The 19,647-nt window shown below is 38.2% G+C and overlaps 1 protein-coding gene across 2 annotated transcripts; it reads right to left on the minus strand.

The window, feature by feature from the left end:
• Positions 1-256: 256 nt before the first annotated feature.
• Positions 257-19,586, minus strand: chd1l (chromodomain helicase DNA binding protein 1-like). 2 transcript variants are annotated; one of them, XM_077198456.1, is made up of 25 exons: positions 19,362-19,586; positions 18,680-18,792; positions 18,484-18,590; positions 17,930-18,044; positions 17,790-17,821; positions 17,278-17,359; positions 16,964-17,126; positions 16,162-16,317; positions 15,979-16,071; positions 15,790-15,886; positions 15,038-15,111; positions 14,556-14,666; positions 13,365-13,479; positions 12,977-13,130; positions 12,635-12,815; positions 12,396-12,541; positions 10,005-10,168; positions 9,668-9,870; positions 9,018-9,116; positions 4,213-4,283; positions 4,003-4,117; positions 3,136-3,244; positions 2,339-2,584; positions 2,097-2,178; positions 257-1,040 (listed from the first exon to the last, which is right to left on the minus strand). In XM_077198456.1, exons 1-25 carry the CDS (start codon positions 19,453-19,455, stop codon positions 918-920), a joined length of 3,045 nt encoding a protein of 1,014 aa, XP_077054571.1. In that variant the 5' UTR covers positions 19,456-19,586; the 3' UTR covers positions 257-917. The 2 variants fall into 2 exon arrangements, with proteins under 2 accessions (XP_077054571.1, XP_077054572.1); XM_077198457.1 differs by having other exon boundaries at positions 784-1,040; positions 2,097-2,174; positions 2,335-2,584; positions 19,362-19,581.
• Positions 19,587-19,647: the final 61 nt, after the last annotated feature.

The raw sequence follows: 19,647 nt of genomic DNA on the forward strand, positions 1-19,647 counted from the left end.
AGTTTGAACAACAGCACATCATTCCAACCATATTTAGATATACAGCAATTTTACTAAAAATGAAAGTTAAATTGCCACACAAGAATATCTGGGCACATTTCTGTGTGACATCTTTGAACAAACAGGAAGGACTAAATGAACAAGAGTTCTACTAAAATAACTAGAAGCATGGGCGTTTTTTACTTTTTTTAATGATTTACTCTAGGACTACATTATTGTGGTTTAAAACAAAAAGGATAAACAACTCACATCAGTATTTGGGGGTTTACTTTTTATTACTAAAAATGGCCAATGAGAATCACTTTCCAGAAACATAGGTACATCATAGACATCTGTGGTTTGGTTTTTAGAGCTATACATTTATGAGTAAAACCGACATCTGAGATCTGACTCTGAACTGACAGCTTTTACACCTTTATCTGACTTTGCTCTATAAATAGTATGTAAAGTAGATTTGCTGTATCGGTGTCTTTCTCCAAGTTTATGAATTTGCTAAATTACATATTTGGTGCCATAAACATCTTTTTATAGGACAACAGATATAAGCTTATTTATGTTGACAATTAAAAAATGGTGACGTTTTAAACCAAAGCACTGGTTATCATATGAAATTCAGGAAAATGTCAAATAATGTAAATGTTTTACATGCAATCAATCTAACACAGATAAGTGCATATAGTAAATACATTAGTGTTGTTGTTTCTCGTTGAGGGTGTTGTTTCTCTTTAAACAGAAAGCAATGCTTCATTATTTAAATCATACTATGAAGAACCTTCTGATGTAATTTAGCCGTAACTGGATATACAGCGACAGACCATTTAATTTCAAACCCTAAACAGAAAATAGATGTGATTGTAGATTAGCCAAAGGCAAACTGATTAGATCAGTCACTTCTAAGGAACGCAGGAGGAGCTTTGTCAACTTAACCTAATTACATATGTAGACACATTGACTTTCCTTTGGTTAGCAAAGCAGGATTCCAGCCACTTTTTCTTTACAAGGAGAGCCTGAGGGTACTGATCCAATAAATCTTTCAGTTCCTGAAAAGAAAAAAAGGAGAATAATGCAAATCATATTTCTGTTACTAAATCTAATACCAAAATATTAGTATTAATAAATATTAATCTAATTAGTATAAGGCATATTGAAGGGGTCCTATTATGCATTTTTACATGTTGCTATGTGAGCATGAAAACGTCTGCAGTCACGAAGCACAATAACTACATAGGAAGTTATTCTCTAAATCTGTAAGCACTGTTTCTGAACTCCCTGAAACAGCATGATTGTAGTCTTAAACATTCTTACAGGAATGTACATGTCACAATATTCCTCATTTAAATAATTCCCGCCCAAGGCATATGCAAAAAAGGGGCGAGGCCTGGTTGAGTTGTGTTAAAGTCCCCCTGTGGTGGAAATCAAGCTTTTAATGTGGTTAATATGTCTATGTGGTGTTTTAAATATGCTGTAAGAAAAAACATGTACAAATTGTACAAATGTATAAACACCATTGCTGTGTATTTTCTTAATACTGCAGTGAACCAAAGACGGTTTGAAATCGCTGGTGTTTCTGACGTCCCAAACTACCTTGAAACAAACCACGTCAACGTGTGATCGTCAAGGAGTGGATCTCTGAGCTGGTGTAAGTGAGTGAAGGCGGGGCTAATTTGCATATTCATAGAACCGCATATACTAAATGAGGCAAGGGTGTAGAATTACATTCAAGCCATTATTAGACATGAAGATTTATTTCCAAGGAAAAAACGTTTAAATATGTAATTTTGGTGATCAAAGATGAGTTTTAAGGGATAAACTTATTGACTACAGGGGGACTTTAATAGTGTGTTGAAACTCACTGTTCATTTAAAGGGGCGTGACATTTCCAAAACACACTTGAAGCGGTTCATTACTCACAAAACAATGGTCCAGCCGACCAATCATAGCACATTGCACATTTTAGAAGGAGAGGGTTCATAAAGCGTCGTATAAAAATGAGTCAAGCATGAAAACCTATTTTAATAGACCGCAAAAACAAAATGAAGACTTTGAAAAAGTGCATAATAGGTCCTCTTTAATAAGTTTTGTTTTGATGGTACTACCTTTGCATGGACAGGACTTTCTACCTCTCCTATGATATGAGTGACATGTGAGCTCATTAGATCTTCTTCATCACCATCATATGTGCACAACTGTTAAGGAGTAAACTATCAGCTCAACAAGATTTATCATCATAAATGTGATAAAGTTAGACGTGTTGATGTAGTCTTATGGTTAAACGCCCTTGTTCACTATTGTTTAATGCATAGGAAACGTGGGGTAATGGAGGGACGTAAAAGGATATGTGATAAGGTAGCGGGCGAGCTTCTTCTTTTCTGTAGCAGCCATGTTGTAGAAGTAGACATGAACACCTCTCATGAAGTCAGCCAACCCAGGTATGTCCTGACTTTCATGTGACATAGTGGAGATTTTTGTTTTGTTGTTACCAAGAGGACTAGAGGAGTGTGGGGAACCTGCTGCTGATGCTGCAGGGTCTGAGGTTGATGGAGTAACTGTAGAAGATTGTGAAGCGGCTCGTCTATAATAGTAGCTGAAAAACAAGTCAAGGAATATTCCTGTTTCTAATGCTGATATCAAATCCATTACTTCTAAAGTACTTCTAAAGCAATAAGTGTATTCATTTAGGGGTCTTTCACACTTGCTATATTTGATGTGGTCCAAACTTAAGCTTGATAGTTCCTGGTGCCCCCCATTGCATTGATCTGGTTTCACACTCTCTTGATTCTCTCAAACCCCAGTACATGTGCTTTTATTTTGCTTAGCTGCTTTCAAATCCACGCAAATTGTGCCCCAGTTCCAGTGCAAGCGAACTCCCGACCTCCTCCTATAGGTCATTTTGGGTTTGGTACAATGACGCGCTCTCTGGTCTACATGACAGCTTTCACATGAACAATTTTTCATGTGAACCTTGCTCTGTTTTGAACTAAACTGCCAGTGTGAAAGCTCTCTTAGAGCAGATATTACATTCTATTGAGATGTCAAGCCAAATGTCAAAATGATACAAATAACTTATGGCTTTAGTTCATAGTTTTTACTAGTAAGCAGTTTTTGTGAAAAATTAGGACTTCTGGAATAGGATACATAGATGTGGAGATGCCTTTGGTGGCCAGGTGCTTGCGAATGAGTCTTTCTGTACCATACCAATTGAAGCCTTTAGTGGAGTGACCAATCCGAGGAAGATGGACACTTGCTATTGAAGATAACACAGAAAAGGTTTAATATCAGAGGTTAAAGACAACATTAATCAGGCATACATACAGAATAGAAAGGTATATCCATGGTCAAACACATCCTTCTAGCGCAGGGGGTGGACAGCTCGAGCTCTCGAGATTCACTTTCCTGCAGAGTTTAGCTCCAACCCTAATAAAACGCATATGAACAAGCTAATCAAAGTCTTTAGGATTACTAGAAAGCTACAAGTGAGTTTAAACAAGGTTGGAGCTAAACTCTTCAGGAAAGTGGATATCGAAGGCCAGAGTTGCCTAGCCCTGATCTAGAGCATGTTTACATAGAAAAAGAGTTTGAAATGAATGGGCTTAGAGAATCGTTGCATTATTCCAAATAAATAGATTGAGATCCACATATAAATGTAAAGAGTTTATTTATGAATCTTAATCTATTTATTTGCGAATTTGATACATTTTTGTGAATCTCTTTACATTTGTTTGTGAATCTCAATCTGTTTATTTGGAATAATGCAACAATTCTAAGCCCATAGAAATGAATCTGCCTCTTGGAAACAATCCCAATCCAACCTCTATAATACTAAAAGGTATGTGCACCGTGCAGTAAACTTGGGTTTTAAGACAGGTTTGCAGCACAGATGGTGTAATTCAGCTGTAACAGCCGCATTAATAGATTATCAACCCAAGTAATTTGTTTAAAAGTGAATATATGAAGCCATTTCATTGCAACTAGCTAAAAAGTTTCACAAATGAGTGCCGATACCCTTCTTTTGTTTGGCATATCTGTATATCTTCTTGAGGCCCTCATCCAAGGCAGTGAGCCGAATGCCTGACAACTTGTTGGCTTTATCCCTCTGCTGGGCAACTATGAGTGCCAGCTAGAGAGACAGGAGGCATAAAATTATTAAATAAATGAATGATTTAAAATAATTAACAGCAGTAGATTAAAGACACAAACAGCTTGCTGACTTACGTAGTCTCTTCCACTGAGCCTGGACTGTTTATCATCAATAGGAAAAAGCAGAACATTCCCAAGTTCTAAGTCTGCAACACACAACTATCACTTTATCATTTATATCTTTTGTTCATTGCCCTTCAATTTTGACCCAATCAGTTGTGGAATGGAATCTATGTTTGTTGAGTAAGCTGTCATTTGTAATGATATTTATTTTCATTTTAAATTTATTGGTATTGGTCAATATTCAATCAAATATACTGATATTGAATATTGAATTGTGTAAAGATTTATATTTCAATTTTTTTATTCTTTTAAACTTTCTATTCATCAAATAATCCTAAAAAACTAAACAGATCATGGTTCATACAAAAATATCAAGCCTGTTTTTCAAATACCATTACTGTTTTCAATAATAAAATATGTTTCTTGAGCAACAACACAGAATATTACAATGAAGACTGAGTAATAAGTAATACGCTTATTTCACGCAGCCATTATTTTGAAATCGAAAGTGAGGCTCCGGTGGGAAGAACCCCGGAAGTAAAGATAAACAACAATGCCTTGGACTACCAACCTGAAGCTGCTGCCGCGATTTAAACTATTGGATGTTAATATCCAATATAGGATATGTATATAGTTCGTTCCAGCTTCTTTTTTTACTTTCTGAAAAAAAAATTTATAAATGATTTTCACTGTATATAGTCTAAAGTATGAAAGAAATGCATGTACATTTTTAGAATAACTAATTTCTACATTAAACACAACAATACGCCTTCGCATTCGCGACTCTCCTATGATTAAAGGCGACACTTCCGGTTTTCTTCCCACCGGAGCCTCGCTTTCGAAATAACGGCTGCGTGAAATAAGCGTATAGCTGCTGAAATCTCAGCTTTACCATCACAAAAAAAAAATCTATTTAAAAAAAATATACATTTCAAAATATTACTGTTTTTACTGTTTTAATCAAATAAATAATTCCTTGGAGAACTTACATTTGAATAGTAGTGTAATCTTTATCAAATCTCATAATTTATTTTGTATACTATACATTATAATTTTGTGATCTACTTGTATTTTAAAAATAGTAATTATAATTTTAGTGTTTTATATGTTATTTAGTCAATGTTGAATATAATTGCATTTTTGTTCAATTTATCATATTAACATGAAAATAATTATTGGCTTATTTGTACCAGAATCTATAATCAGTTGATTACTTTTGTACTTGAACTGCTAAAATATATAAGAAAACAGGCTTACAAATGTCTACAATCGCCCCAGTGTAGAATAGACAGAACTACAGAACAAAACTACATTATTATGTAGTTATTATGTATACAGTAAACTGTTCTACCTAAAGTGTAAAGACCAGGGCCCGTATCCCTAAAGAATTTTTGTGCAAAAAGTGGCTCTTAGTGGCCAAATTCTAAGAAAATTCTCAGAGTCATGACGTTTTCTTAGAATTTCCTCTAAAAGTGACACGAAAATCCCAGTTCTCTTACGAGAGGTTCTCTCGTATTGCGTAAGTTTAGCTTATGCTACGGGAAAGATTAATCTTCTCGAGATATTGAAGCCAAAAAATTATCCTTAATTTTGTATTCATTGTCAACGCAGTGCAGCAGCTTGCAGACCTTGAGCAGGCCATCTCGCGTGCTCATTGCAGCCTGCTGCAGCCTACAAGTGAGCCCGGCGTGACGTCACGCCCAATGAAGGGCGCCCGCGCCTTCATAGCGTCACAGCCCTCCAGAATGGGCGTGGCTTAGCGTATAAAAGTAGGGGCTGTAAGCTGAGTTCCCTGAATTTTCGTCTCTTCAGCGAGCTCTTCGCATCGCTGGATCTGAGAGAAGCCACCGCCGCCGTCGAACAAGCGAAACAGCCAGCTTAGGACAGCGCTGAGGAAGCCGGCCGTCTTCGCCACCTTCAGCCATCCGTGCGAGCTACGCTCTTCCGGCAACATATCCTTTTATCTCTGTATTCTGTATTCTACACTTCCTAAAAGAGCAGTGAGACATCTTTTTCAAGATGTCTCGCACTGCCTATGGCTCGTGTGGAGCCGCTCAGCGTTGGAGACCGCCCATCTGTGCTCTCTGCCTGGGCCAGGAATACACAGCCTCGCCCTCTCGATGGAGGATGCGAGCACTGCGAGGAACTTCCGATGTCGACCCTGCGGGCTCGAATCGAAGTCTTTAACCACAGCGCTTCGCGGCTAGCTCTCTTTACGTTACAAGAGAGTTTCCCCGCCCTCGCGCCCCCGTTTCGCCCTCTCGAGCTCTCTGCATGACCCGGACGGGCATCACATGTGTCATATGTAGGTCCTGTGCCCACTACTAGTGCGCGCGCCCCCATACAAACACTGTTCCCTGTTCTGCTCGACCAACGAGCACGCGGCTAGCTCTCTTTACGTTACAAGAGAGCTACCCCGCCCTCGCGTCGCCGTTCGCGCGTCATGCAGAGCCCTCTTGAGCTCTCTGCATGACCCGAACGGGCATCAACATACGCGACGTACTGGATGCGTGGTAAGAGCAGAAATTTTTATACAGTTCTGCTTGACCAACGAGCACGCGGCTAGCTCTCTTTACGTTACAAGAGAGCTACCCCGCCCTCGTGTCCCCGTTCGCGCGTCATGCAGAGCCCTCTCGAGCTCTCTGCATGACCCTGACGGGCATCATCTGTGTCACATGTAGGTCCCGTGCCCACTACTTGTGCGCGCACCCTCATACAAACACTGTTCCCAGTTCTGCTCGACCAACAAGCACGCGGCTAGCTCTCTTTATGTTACAAGAGGTTTGTTCACCCTCTCGCCTGCACACAAACGCAGTTTTCACGGCGACCCAGAGAAATCTCAAAAAGAGTATAATGTCTGGTCCGGCTCACGCCGTCAGTGTTTTAAGTGTAGTGAAAGTGCCCACGCCCCATTGTTCACCCCTACACACAAGCACTTCGAATCTCGTGTCACTCACAGAGTACACTCTCATAAAGCGCAGAAAAGCCGCTCGAGTGTTGAATGTAAGGAATGTGTCCACAGGTCTTTCCCCACTATCTGCCCGCTCTGTTACACGATCAAAAAAGCAGGTTATGAATGTAAGTCTCGTGCCCGCCAGAGAGCGTTCACGCTTGCTAACACAAACCTACCCCCGGGCTCCATTAATAAGCCGCTCCCCATCCATTATGATCGGGGCGTCAAATACACTTGTAAGTCTCGTGCCCGAGCGCACGCGCTCAAGCTTACAGGAAGCTTTTCCGCCCAGAGCGCTGCTCGCGCGTCAAAAAGTGAAAAAAGATGTTCCCCATCCCTTATGATTGGGACATCTCAAATAAATCAGCCGGTTTCGGCTTCAGCGAGCAGCCATTGCCCAGAACCGAGAGTGCGCGCGCCGCGCTTTCGGCTCCGGTTCAGTTTCACAAGCCCGCAAATGGCGGCGATCTGAACCCGGAGGCCTTTCGCCCCCTAGCGGCTCACATAGCTGCGTGGGAAACTATCCCAGGGATTTCAGAATGGGTGTTGAGCACAATAAAGCAGGGCTAAACATTTCAATTAATTCGCCGTCCCCCGCGCTTTCAAGCCCGCACCGCGACGATCGTGAATGCGGAAGTAGCATACCTACTTCACGCAGAAATAGCAAAGCTGCTGTGCAAAGGGGCTATAGAAAAGGTACCGCCTTCTCTGAGCTAGTCAAGTTTTTACAGCCGATATTTTCTCGTACCCAAGAAGGACGGAGTCTTCAGACCTATCCTAGATCCTATCCAAGAAAATATCTGGAAAATTAATAGTAAGCTGTAGGGGTTATAGCCTAACATTGGAATCTAAAATATGTGAAAACTTAACCTCATTACACCCTGTTCAAATAATGATTTGTGTCTTATTTGCTCATATTAATATCCTAGCTGGCAAATTTTATACTTTCACTCCCATATGGACCCCAATGAAAACAAGATGGCCTATCTCAAGGGGCTGTCCTTAATGAAGTAGAAATTGCAACGTTACAACTCAGTGTGGTTTTAACGAGGGTAACATGGCTCAGCTTTTATCAATGTCTGTAGCGTCTCAATAATTCCCTGTCATCCAGTGTTTGCAGGACATCTCTCCTGCCTCCTCTGTTGGCCATTTTGTGCAGCTGCTTAGGGGAACTCCTAAGCCACTAAAAGTCCTCTTCCCTGCTCTTAGCAGATCTCGGCTTAGGAGCCCTTTTAAGCGCTAGGAATCTTGAGGAATAGCTTTTATATTCACTGGGATTTCGTGTCAATTTTAGGAGAAATTCTAAGAAAAGGTCATGACTGAGAATTTTCTTACAATTTGGCCGCTAGGAGCCACTTTTTGCACAAAAATTATTTAGGGATACGGGCCCTGCTAAAATATTATACTTAAAATCACTATTTTTTCCCTTGTTGGACAACCAACCAATCACAGTCTTCAAAAGATTGTGTCATACATAGCAACGGGGTCAACCCCGCCTCCTGACTAAGATAAAAGTTTTTGTCTTTTCCTTACTCAGAGTTGCTCTCAGATCGGTCCCGAATCGCTCTTAAGCCAAGACTCCTACATAAAAGTTAAGCTAAATTAAGAGTTTTCTGAGAGGATTCTTAGAATCTTTATGAATACGGGCCCTGATTGATAGTTCTGATACCACAAACTTTGTGAAATGCCGCAACCTTCAAACATCACATTAATTATGGGTATTCAATCAATTCTGACAGTTTCAAGGAAAACCAGCTTGCAAGCAACATAGTGAGCTGTGTGAACTGGATCCCGACATCATGGAATGTTTGTAATGAAAGAGCATGAATTAGACCCGTCTCAGCAAACAGAAAAGGTTTGTCACCTTTCATGTCACCAGCCAACTCATACTGTTTCCTCGGCTCATCTGATCTGAGCTCCAGTGCGGTGAACAATCCTCCTCTGCCCCAGTATCCAGAGTCATCTACATCAAAAACACACAAATACAGTTAATCACACATAGGGGTACTTCACCTATGGCAAAATGGACTTTCAGTAAAACGTACCTGCCTATACAGTAGAAAGGTGACATTGGTTTTTTTGGGGTTTTTTTGTGTGTTTTTTTTTAAATCAGTGCTACCTGACTAGGAAAAAGACAACAAAGGCTGTTATCTTGCCTTTTGCCAAAAAACGTATAAAATCCATTATGCACTGAACATGTTGCCATCCAAGGCCAATCCCACCAGTCAGCTATGGATACGCTTACAAAAGTCAAATACTGCCTTGCTTTAGTAGGAAATACCTCTTAGCAAACTTTTATTCACAATGGTGTTGACTTGTTTTTCCCAGGTGCAAGAATTCAAAAAGTAAATGTTTGGCTGGATTGAGTAACTTTTGGTTACACTTACAGCAAAGTTACACTTTAACAAGCCATACGGAATAATCAATATGCTGACAGTGGTCTTCTGTCAGGGAGACGTCTCTGTTATAGGCCAACTTGGCCACACCATTGAGAAGTTTTTAATAGTGACGTACCAACACAGTGCACAATGATGGCATCTTCTCGATCGGTCTGAGGGCGAGTTACATCACCCAGCACATAGCGAATGGCTTTGTGTTCCGAATTAGTGGAGCTCCAGCTGACATCATCATCTTCATCAGAATCCATTTCCTCACCCTCACTGTCGACACTTGGCAAGCACAGCGATCTGTAGCCACATGAGTCCCAGTATGCCATCCTGCCATTGAAAAACAAACAGAGATACATATACACAGGCAATTAAATAGACATACACAAGAACATAAAATAAATATACGATATACTGGTCAAAAATGTGAATGCCATATATATAAATTTTTTTTTTTTTTTTACTTCTTCTTGTAATTTAGTTCTTCCTGTTGTTTCTTCCTTTCCTCCTGTTGCTTTGCCCTCTTTGCAGCACCTTCTTGTCTCTTCTGACGTCTCTGTTCTAACTCTGATTCTGTAAGAAGTCTCTTCTTCCTCCCTGGGTCAATCAAGGGTCCAGTCAGGGACACCTGAATAAATATAATATAATAAAATAAATATAATAAAAACAATCTTAAATCAATTATTAAATTATTGATTTATTGAAATCTTAAATTAATCATTAGCTATCATGAAAGAAAAAGAATGACAACAAATTAACCAGTTAAATTCACATTAAACACTACCGTTCAAAAGCTGGTACGATTTATTGAAGGAAGTCTCTATGCTCACCAAGGCTGCTTTTATTTAATCAAAAACACAGCAAAAACTGCACTATTTTGAAATATAATTACAACTTAAATTATATACATATATATATATATATATATATTAGGGTTGGGCGGTATTTCGGTAATATCGTATACCGCGGGGTCTTAAAATAGCAACGGTATCAGTTTCAATACCGTCATTACCGGCACTTATATATAATATATAAATATAATTTATTCAATGCCTAAAAATGCTTATGTAGTTGTCATCAAGTGACAGTGTGGAGGAGAAAGAGAGAGAGAGAGAAGGGAGAGGCGGTAAATACTGACGAGGCAATTTGTAAATGTTGCAATAAAAAAGGTGACCGCGAGAGATGGAAACACCTCTAACCTAATGTCGCATCTCCGAAACAACCACCCACTCACTGTTGCGAGGATGCATTTTGCCCCGAGTTCCTTAAATAAGCGCATTAGTTTATATTTGTTAAAATATTATAATGTTATTTTTTTTACGTTGATAATGAAAACTGAACAGCACGAGTAAGATGGGATGCATCAGGAGTCAGACATTGACCACTTAATTAAGTTTCATTTTGTAAAAGGCCTTTCTTTAAAGTGAATTTCGTTTTGTATAAATTGTATCTTGATTTTAATAATTTTTTTATCAACCAATTGCCTGGATTTAATCATATAAGAATAAGAATCAAATATAGCAGACAACATAATCATGACATGATCGTGCGCTGGCGCGCCGCGGTCACTTGAAATCTCATCATAAATTAACCGAAACTCAGTGTATGTCTCACAGACATGGCAGATAGGCCTATATCTAAATAAAGCTTGAAATTTCATTAAACGAAACAATTCAAAACGAAAAGAAATAGGCCACTCGCTGATTATTTAATCCATGATGTGCATTTCTCTCTATGCGCGCGTTCATACGGAAATGGCAATCATCAAATTAAACGAAACTATTCAAAACGAAAAGAAATAGGCTAGCCTACTCTCTGATAATGTAATCCATGATGTGCATTTCTCTCTATCGTTCACTATGGAGATGGTGAATCGGCTCAGCTTTTATTTCTTCAAACGAAACAATTCAAAAGGAAAAGAAATATAGGCAGCATACTCTCTGATTAATCCATGATGTGCATTTCTCTCTATAGGCGCGTTTACTACGGAGATATCAATCGTCAATTTCTTTAAACGAAACAATTCAAAACGAAAAGAAAAAGGCTAGCCTATACCTTCTGATTATGTAATCCATGATTTGCATTTCTCTCTATATATGCGTGTTCACTAGGAGATGGCGATCGTCAACTTAATCTTTGCAGCACTGACAGAAAAGTTGTATTAATAAAAATCAATGGACGAGTGTCACCGGATTTACAAATGCGCTTGTTGCTTGTTAATTTAATTTAAATTAATTAATAAAATGAATACAATTGTCATAATTAAATATTAAGTGTCCCATTTTTGCTCATTTATAAATAGTATTTATATCTACCACCCCCTCAGCACCTGGGTTAAAAAATTATTTGGCGCAACCATATTATAACAGCCCACGTATTAAAAATAGTCGAGTCTAAATAGGGCTCCTGCTCATATTACATTTAATGCCGGGATCAGACACAATGTGCACGGGTTGGCCTTGATTTTTGTTTTGTTTTGTTTTTGCCCAATCTGGTATTCAGTTTCTGAATGGTGTAGGCACAAGCCAACAGTTTGGTGACGCTGTCTGAGCCTTATGTCATAATTTTTAATTAGTCACGGTAATACCGTATACCCCGGTAAAATAGGGAGGAGGTTTGACGGTATCAAAATTTGGATATCGCCCAAGCCTAATATATATATAGATATTTGTAACAGTTTAAAAGTCTTTACTGTCACTTTTGATCAATGGTACGTATTTGCTGATGCTGAATAAAAATACAAGTATTCATTTCTTTTTAAAAATTAAAATAAAAAATACAGACTCCAAATTATTACATTTAAATAGGTGTGATATACATTTTATCTTTAAGATGTGTGTTAAGATGCAAGTTACCCCAGCTTTGTTACGAAGTGCGCGGGCCTCCTTCCCAGCATCCTCTAGATCAACTAACTGCTTCTCAAGTAACAGTTCAAAGGTCTTCTCATCCTCTGCACTGGGGACTTTAGAGTAGTCCTTCCCCTCAAAGTAGTACATGTGGTCTGGAAGTCAGGAAACACATTAACAGTTCATTTCATTCTCATTTTCAAGTGTTAGTTATTACAAGATTACTGAAAATAAGCTAAGTGTTGTACTTTGACCCTCCGTGTCCTCATCTTCCTCTTTATCACTCTCATTAAGCTTGACATGCTCTTCATCCGTTAACCATCGCCCATCTTGAGACTGCCCTAGGATCAGCCTGAGGTCCACATCTTGAATAGAGCTCTCCTCTGACGACAGCAGTTTATCCACACCAAACTTCAGGATCTCGCTCAACTAGATTGGTGGGGATATAAAAGACAGCATACTGAGAAACTGTAAACGTGTGCAGTTTCACAATAAGCGAAACCACAAGTGCACAAAGATATGAACCAGGAAACAGTGCACAGAAATGAGCTTAAGAGATAAGACGGAGAGAGTCAGAGGACTCTTTCTACCTGAAGGCCAGAAGCTGCGGATTTAGCCTGGTCCAGCAGAGAAAAACGTCCCCCCTCAATCACTGTGTCTGTGAGACGTAGTTTAGACACAGCGCGAGAATAGATGATCTCTTCTACAGTGTCTCTACCGAGGAGCCGGATCACTTTAACAGGCCTGCACACAAAGAAGAGACTTTATCTACATGGTCAAGTAAAGTGCCCTTAACAGGGAACATTTAAAGCGTGTTCAAACAGGACAAAAAAACACCAATGTCCACATGACATTTTGGTCTGGTCCTTGCACAAAACCATCACATGAACCACTTTTGTGGCACTTATTCCTTTTTTATTCTTGACACTTCAATACTAGCTGGAACAACATAGAATATGCATTTTGCCAGTGGAGTACCTTGTTTGGCCAATCCTGTGGGCTCTGGCTGCTGCTTGTAGGTCATTCTGTGGGTTGAAATCACTGTCCACAAATATCACAGTATCTGCTGCTGTTAGGTTCATTCCTACCCCTCCTAAAAACAAAGACTGTTGTAAGCCAAAGCACTGTCAGCAAATACAGGTACACTACCATTCAAAAGGGCTCAGAAAGATTTTTTTAAGTTTTTGAAAGAAGTCTCTTATGCTCACCAAGACTGCATTTATTTGATCCAAAATACAGTTAAACAGTAATATTATGAAATATTACAATTTAAAAGAACTACTTTAATATATTTTAAAATGCAGTTTATTTCGGTAATGGCAAAGCCAAATTTTCAACAACCATTACTCAAGTCTTCAGTGTCACATGATCCTTCAGAAATCATTCTAATATGCTGATTTGTTCTCAACAGTATTATTTTAGTCATTTTGTACGTTTATATAGTTTTTAATATTTTTAATTTCAGTTTTAGTTTTATTTATTTCAGTACATGAAGTTAAACTAAATGAAAATTTGAAATGTTGCATTTGGCAACTAGCTGTTTATTTCAAGCTTAAAAAATGTTTTATGGTTTTATTTTAGTTAACTATAATAACCCTGGTTCTCAAGTTACAGTATTATTATTATTTTCACAGTTGAAAACAGTTGTGCTGCTAAATATGTTTGTGGAAACCGTGAAACCTTTTTGAGTATTTTTCATCAATATAAAGTAAAAAAAACAACAAAAAACAGTTTTTATTTGTATATCAATCTTTTGTAACATTATAAATATCTTCACTGTCACTTTTGATAACATTTTTAAAAAAAATCTTGAATCCCACAATTTTGAACCGAAGTGTGTAAAGAGTTTAATTAAATGTTAGAGTGAAAGTGAGGCTGTAATTATAATATGAGCAGCTCTGGAAAAAAAAGGCCCAAGATGAACTGAATCTCTCTCTACATCACATAGGTTTTCCACCAACATCTCATACAGCAGCTTTCAATTAATTGTGTCTGTCTAAAAGATGCAAATAAGATTAGCATATAACACATATGGCCAATATTGCAACCGTGAACGGTATTTAAATATAACACTCTAAATATTATATAAATTAACTAATTAAAAAATGGATTTGCACTGCTGTTGATTATAGAGTGTGACAGTGTGAATTTCCCAGACTGTGAGCTCACCAGCTTTGGTGCTGAGGAGGAATATAAAAACATCTTTGGTGCTGAAGTTTTTAATAGCTAGGTTACGTTCCTCTCCCCGGACTGAACCATCCAGACGTTCATAACTGTAACCTGCGGAGAAGTGGGAGGGCTGGCAGTTACACGGCCGGTAGCACATTAACACACACAGCAGCAAACACAGGATGTGATACCAAAACCACAAGAAATGCTCTAGATCAGAGGGCTAGATTACTAGAAGAACATGTAGGGTACAGCTACATAAATGTTCCAAACTGAAAAGAAACGTACACTGTTTTACAAACACATAGCTAATACACATTCATTTTAAAATTAAAGAGCCTGAGCAAGCACATTGTGGTAACATTACGTGGTTTGTGATTTCACTTATCCAGTAAGCACTTCTTACTGTCATGCACATAGTGAGATCACAGGTAAATAAGTCAAGGTGAAGGCTATGACAAAGTCAAAGTGTGTCTTAGTACCTCTGTGCTCCAAGTAATCTTGCAGAATATCCAGCATCCTGGTCATTTGAGAGAACAGAAGAACACGATGGCCCCTGAAAACAGTGACAAAAACATATATTTTATATCACCAAATCATTAAAACACAGGTATAAGATACACAATTATAACTATTGGCCTTCTGGCAGCTTAAAAAATAAATAAAACTGCATGCATCTTTAGTTGTGCTTTAGCTATGCTCCTCTGCTTAGATGAATGTGGTTCAAGGCACTGGTGTACACATGGATACAAGACAAATTTGTTTTTACAACCCGAGGTTTGCTGTTTTGAACGAACCATCATTTTTTCAATCATGCAAACTTTCAGCTGGAACTACCCACAGTCTGAGCTACTTTTCTCAGTGTACGGATATGGTAATACACGGGTGAATTACATATAACCATTCCGACTGTGTATTTTGGTAAAGACATGATTTGGAAGATTTCTTTTGTGGCATTCTATCATTAATTACATTTTGGAATGTTTTAATCAAAAAATAAATCGATCAAAAAATTTAATCAAAAGTTATTTAATAAAAAAAAAATGATATGATGCTAAAACAGTTTGGAAGGTATTTTACATCGCTGCAGGCCAAATATGACAAAAAAAAAGTTCAGAAAGTGAAACTTCTGTTTCACCATCAATTGATCATGATAACAAAATTTCAATATCTACAACAGACCAGATCAGTTTGCTTTTGGAAGGAAGCTAGACTTTAGGTCAACAAGACAAACCCCTCCTGAAGATACGCCAGCATTGTGTCCAACAAAGAGAGCTTTCCACTGGCCTCCACTAAATGCTCCCCCATCTCAAACGGTTCTGGTTCCACACCTTACATGGAAATGGTGCGGAATAAAGACAATTAGTTGGATAAATAAATGTGTTTCCCATAGAAAAATCACAGAAAGTGATGAAATGATTACCATCAAACAAGTAGGGATGGTCCACACATTTCCTGAGCTGCATTAAAATGTTCAGAAGTCGTGTCTTAGTGCCTTGATCTGTGCTGAAGGCATCTAAAAATTTTAAACACTAGAATGAACACATCCTTTTGCTGCTAATGTATTCAATTTTGCCTGTTGTGACATGATTCAGGGCAGTCTTACCAAGGTCTCTCGTCAGAACGGCTTTATAATATCTCTTCTGAAGAGCAGACAGCCCATGAAAAACAACAAGTTCTGTCTTCTTGGGCAGTTCAGCTGCCACCTCTGCTTTAACTCTACGTAGCAAAAAAGGCTGGAGCACTCGATGAAGCTCATCAGCTGCAGACAAGAACAACAATGTTACAAACTCCCACACAAGGTCACCAGAGTACAAAAAAATGAGAATTTATGATCTATATCCTCGAACAGCCACTGGCAAATCTGGCCGGTGAGTCAAGGAGAGATGATCTATTCTGAAATATTATTTGTGCTCTGCCAAGTTTGTGAGATGTCTGATGTGTTCAGTTTGGCACCAAATCTGTCCAGTTTTTCTGTGTCCCTTAGGACAGTTATATCTGTGCTGTTTTGATTAGCAGAACTAAATTGGTTTAGGGAGGGAGTCATGGCACAGTAAATTTCACCATAAAAAGCAATTAAATCTCTACTAGTGAAAGAAAAGAAATCTTAAAAACATGATTGCTTAACTAAAGCCCTCAATGTCAATGATGGCAGCTATTTTGGATATTTAACATTTGCTTAGAGAGAAATTGTTTTGATTAAAAATTACAAGGGTATATGAATTTTCAAAAATATATGATAAATCATTTATAATAAATACTACAGTACTCCATTAAAAACAAGAATTGTCCGTTTTGATTTCATGGTGACTTTAAGTGCTAATAAGGGTGGTGGAAGACCTAAGTTGTCTTTCGGCACAAACAGTTTGGTTTTCAAACTGAAACAGCAGAGGTTGGTGATGCCATACCAAGGGCAGGATCAGTCTGTACGTCTGTATAGGCCCTAACAAAGTCCTCAACATCTTCGGGGAGAAACAGACAGGGCTGGATGAAGGTGAGGAGGGAATAGACTTCTTGCAAGTTATTCTGAATGGGAGTGCCTGTCAACAGCACTCGAAAACCCACTGTAAACTGAGAAAAAGCAGACATCAGATGGCAGTTAATATCAGGGGAAAGCTGAAGAATTGACAGGCAGCGCTCGGTTTATTATCAGGGGTTTTACACACTGACAGTGACAATAAAAACATTAAAGCATGCCTATATTAAAATGCAATCGTGTAACCTGTTTGAGGGTTTGGTGCAGCAATGATTCCTGGTTCTTCAGCCTGTGAGCCTCATCAACAACTAAAATTTTCCATTTCCAGCTGTGAGAAGAGAGTGGAGTGGTACAGTTGAATAAAATTTGATACCGTCGCTGATACCGATAAGCTTGTAATTATTTTTATGTTATGGCCAAAATAAATTCCACACTGTTATGTAAAAAAACCCCATTAAACACTACATAAACAATTATTACTAATTAGGTTTCAAAAAGATTATCTTTAAGTGCTAGATGACAGCAAAGATCATTTTAAAAATAAGGCAAATGAAATTAAACATTTAAACATTTAATATCCAAAATCGACCAATATATCTCCAATTATGAAAAGAGCTTTAATATCACCCAATCATCGATATGGTATCAATATGGTCATTTAATTACACGTAAAATGTCTGTGTAGCAGAATTGTGTAAATATACTGTATTTTTTTTAAATAAAGTTTCATAATATATCTGTTCACCAACATAGATCACCTTTTCAGGAATCTGGCATCCTTGAGGCACATCTATTAAATATGAGAAAGATTTCACATTAAAAACAGTGCAAAAACTTTGAAAGCAACCTTTTGAATGTAGTAATCGTGCATTTATCCTCTGAAAACAGGTGCACTAACCTCATAGGTGGTGAGAAGAACATGGAAGTTTTTGCCATTCTTGAGCTCTTGCTGGAGCTCTGCCCTTCTCTCTTTATCCCCAGTGTAATAGAACACAGAAAGACTGGGACAGAAGCTGAATGAAAAAGGAAAACTAATCTTACATGTGAAGCTTATATTGCATTTAAGTTAGATACTAATCCAGAGTTTATATGCTACTGTCTCCATCTAGTGACAACATATTGCTTTCGGGTCAAATCAATTCATGCTGGATTATTCACAAATTCATTGGGTGGCATGTAGTTTCATAGTCCCAATAAAGTAACAAATCAAAATGTTTAAAGTCATCATGAAACGGAAGTTGCGATAGCCTTTTCTTCTCTATTGTGATGCATATCCAAGAGGCTTCTCTAACATGAAAAAAATTAGCTCGGGTCTTGTTTTTTTTCTATAGGGAATTGATTGGATGGTTGTAGTTTGCTATTGCTGTGATCTCATGTGAGTGACAGTTTGTCACATATTTTGATCTCATGCAGTGACTTTAATAAACCGACCACACAAGTCTGATCCCTTACCGTTCCAACTCTTGTCTCCAGTTGTCCAAAACTGATAAGGGGCAAAGCACAAGGAATGGTCCGTTCATCTTAAGACATCCTCGAGCATATGCCAGCAAAGAGATGGTCTACAGGAGGATGACATCTCACTTATCTGATATCTTGGAATAAATATTTGGCTTAAAAGCAAGCAATAGAAACCCATAACATTACTAACCTGACAAGTCTTGCCCAGACCCATCTCATCACCAAGGATGCAGCCCTCCTGGATCTCCATGCACTGTGACAGCCACCTAACACCATCCACCTGATAAGACCTCAGATTAATAGCTGTTAGGAAGAAGATAAAGTTTTGTAGTGTTGTTTGTAAGAAAACTTTTAGAAAATTTCAAACCATAAAATGGACATTCAAAGCCTTTTTTTCTCACTGGTCAAATTAATGAGGCACATGAAAAGCTAATCACGCCTGAAAATGTTGTGCGATGAAATTGATTCAATTGGCATTGTCATTGGTGTAATTTCAGTATCATTATAATAGACAAGATGAGGAAACATGGCGTCATGATTAACTGCACAAATGTACTAAATGAAATTTGAGTAATAAAAAGTATAATTTACTGGAATCAAATCATGTGCTGAAAATATACGAGTATTCAGCACTCAATTGTGCTCAAGAACTTACATACCATCTAGGGATCCTATTGAGATAAGCACTTTATTAGGTTGAGAGAGACACTGCAACTATATTTACATCTATGGACGTATCGTTACTCCATAAAAATATCTTTATTTATATTACACGTCCTTTGTAAAATATATTGCCATGCATTGAATCTTAAATTGGCATATACCTACTTTTCCGTGTTTCTTTTCAACATAATAGTTTTTCATTCCCTCACCTCCTAGTCCCCATTTTTTTAGGTCACTCTCTGTTAGTTCCGATTTGCCCTTTTCTGGTATGTTGCTTCTGACTGCTTGAACAAATATTGACATTGTTGTGGTTTAATTACGTTTTCCTTAAGCTCTCTAACTCTCAACACTTTTTTCAGTCGAATATTTAAGTTGTTAGTTTGCGCGCGCCAGGAGTTTGGCGTGAACTATTTCCTGCAACACTGAGTGGGCGTGTACAAGACAGACGTAGTCCAATAGTAGTCGGCAATGCAATTACGTATGATCCACTTTAAA

This window comes from Siphateles boraxobius, unplaced genomic scaffold (assembly GCF_051911475.1).
Source record: "Siphateles boraxobius isolate OS27281-9 unplaced genomic scaffold, OSU_SipBor_1 41, whole genome shotgun sequence".
NCBI lineage: Eukaryota > Metazoa > Chordata > Actinopteri > Cypriniformes > Leuciscidae > Siphateles > Siphateles boraxobius.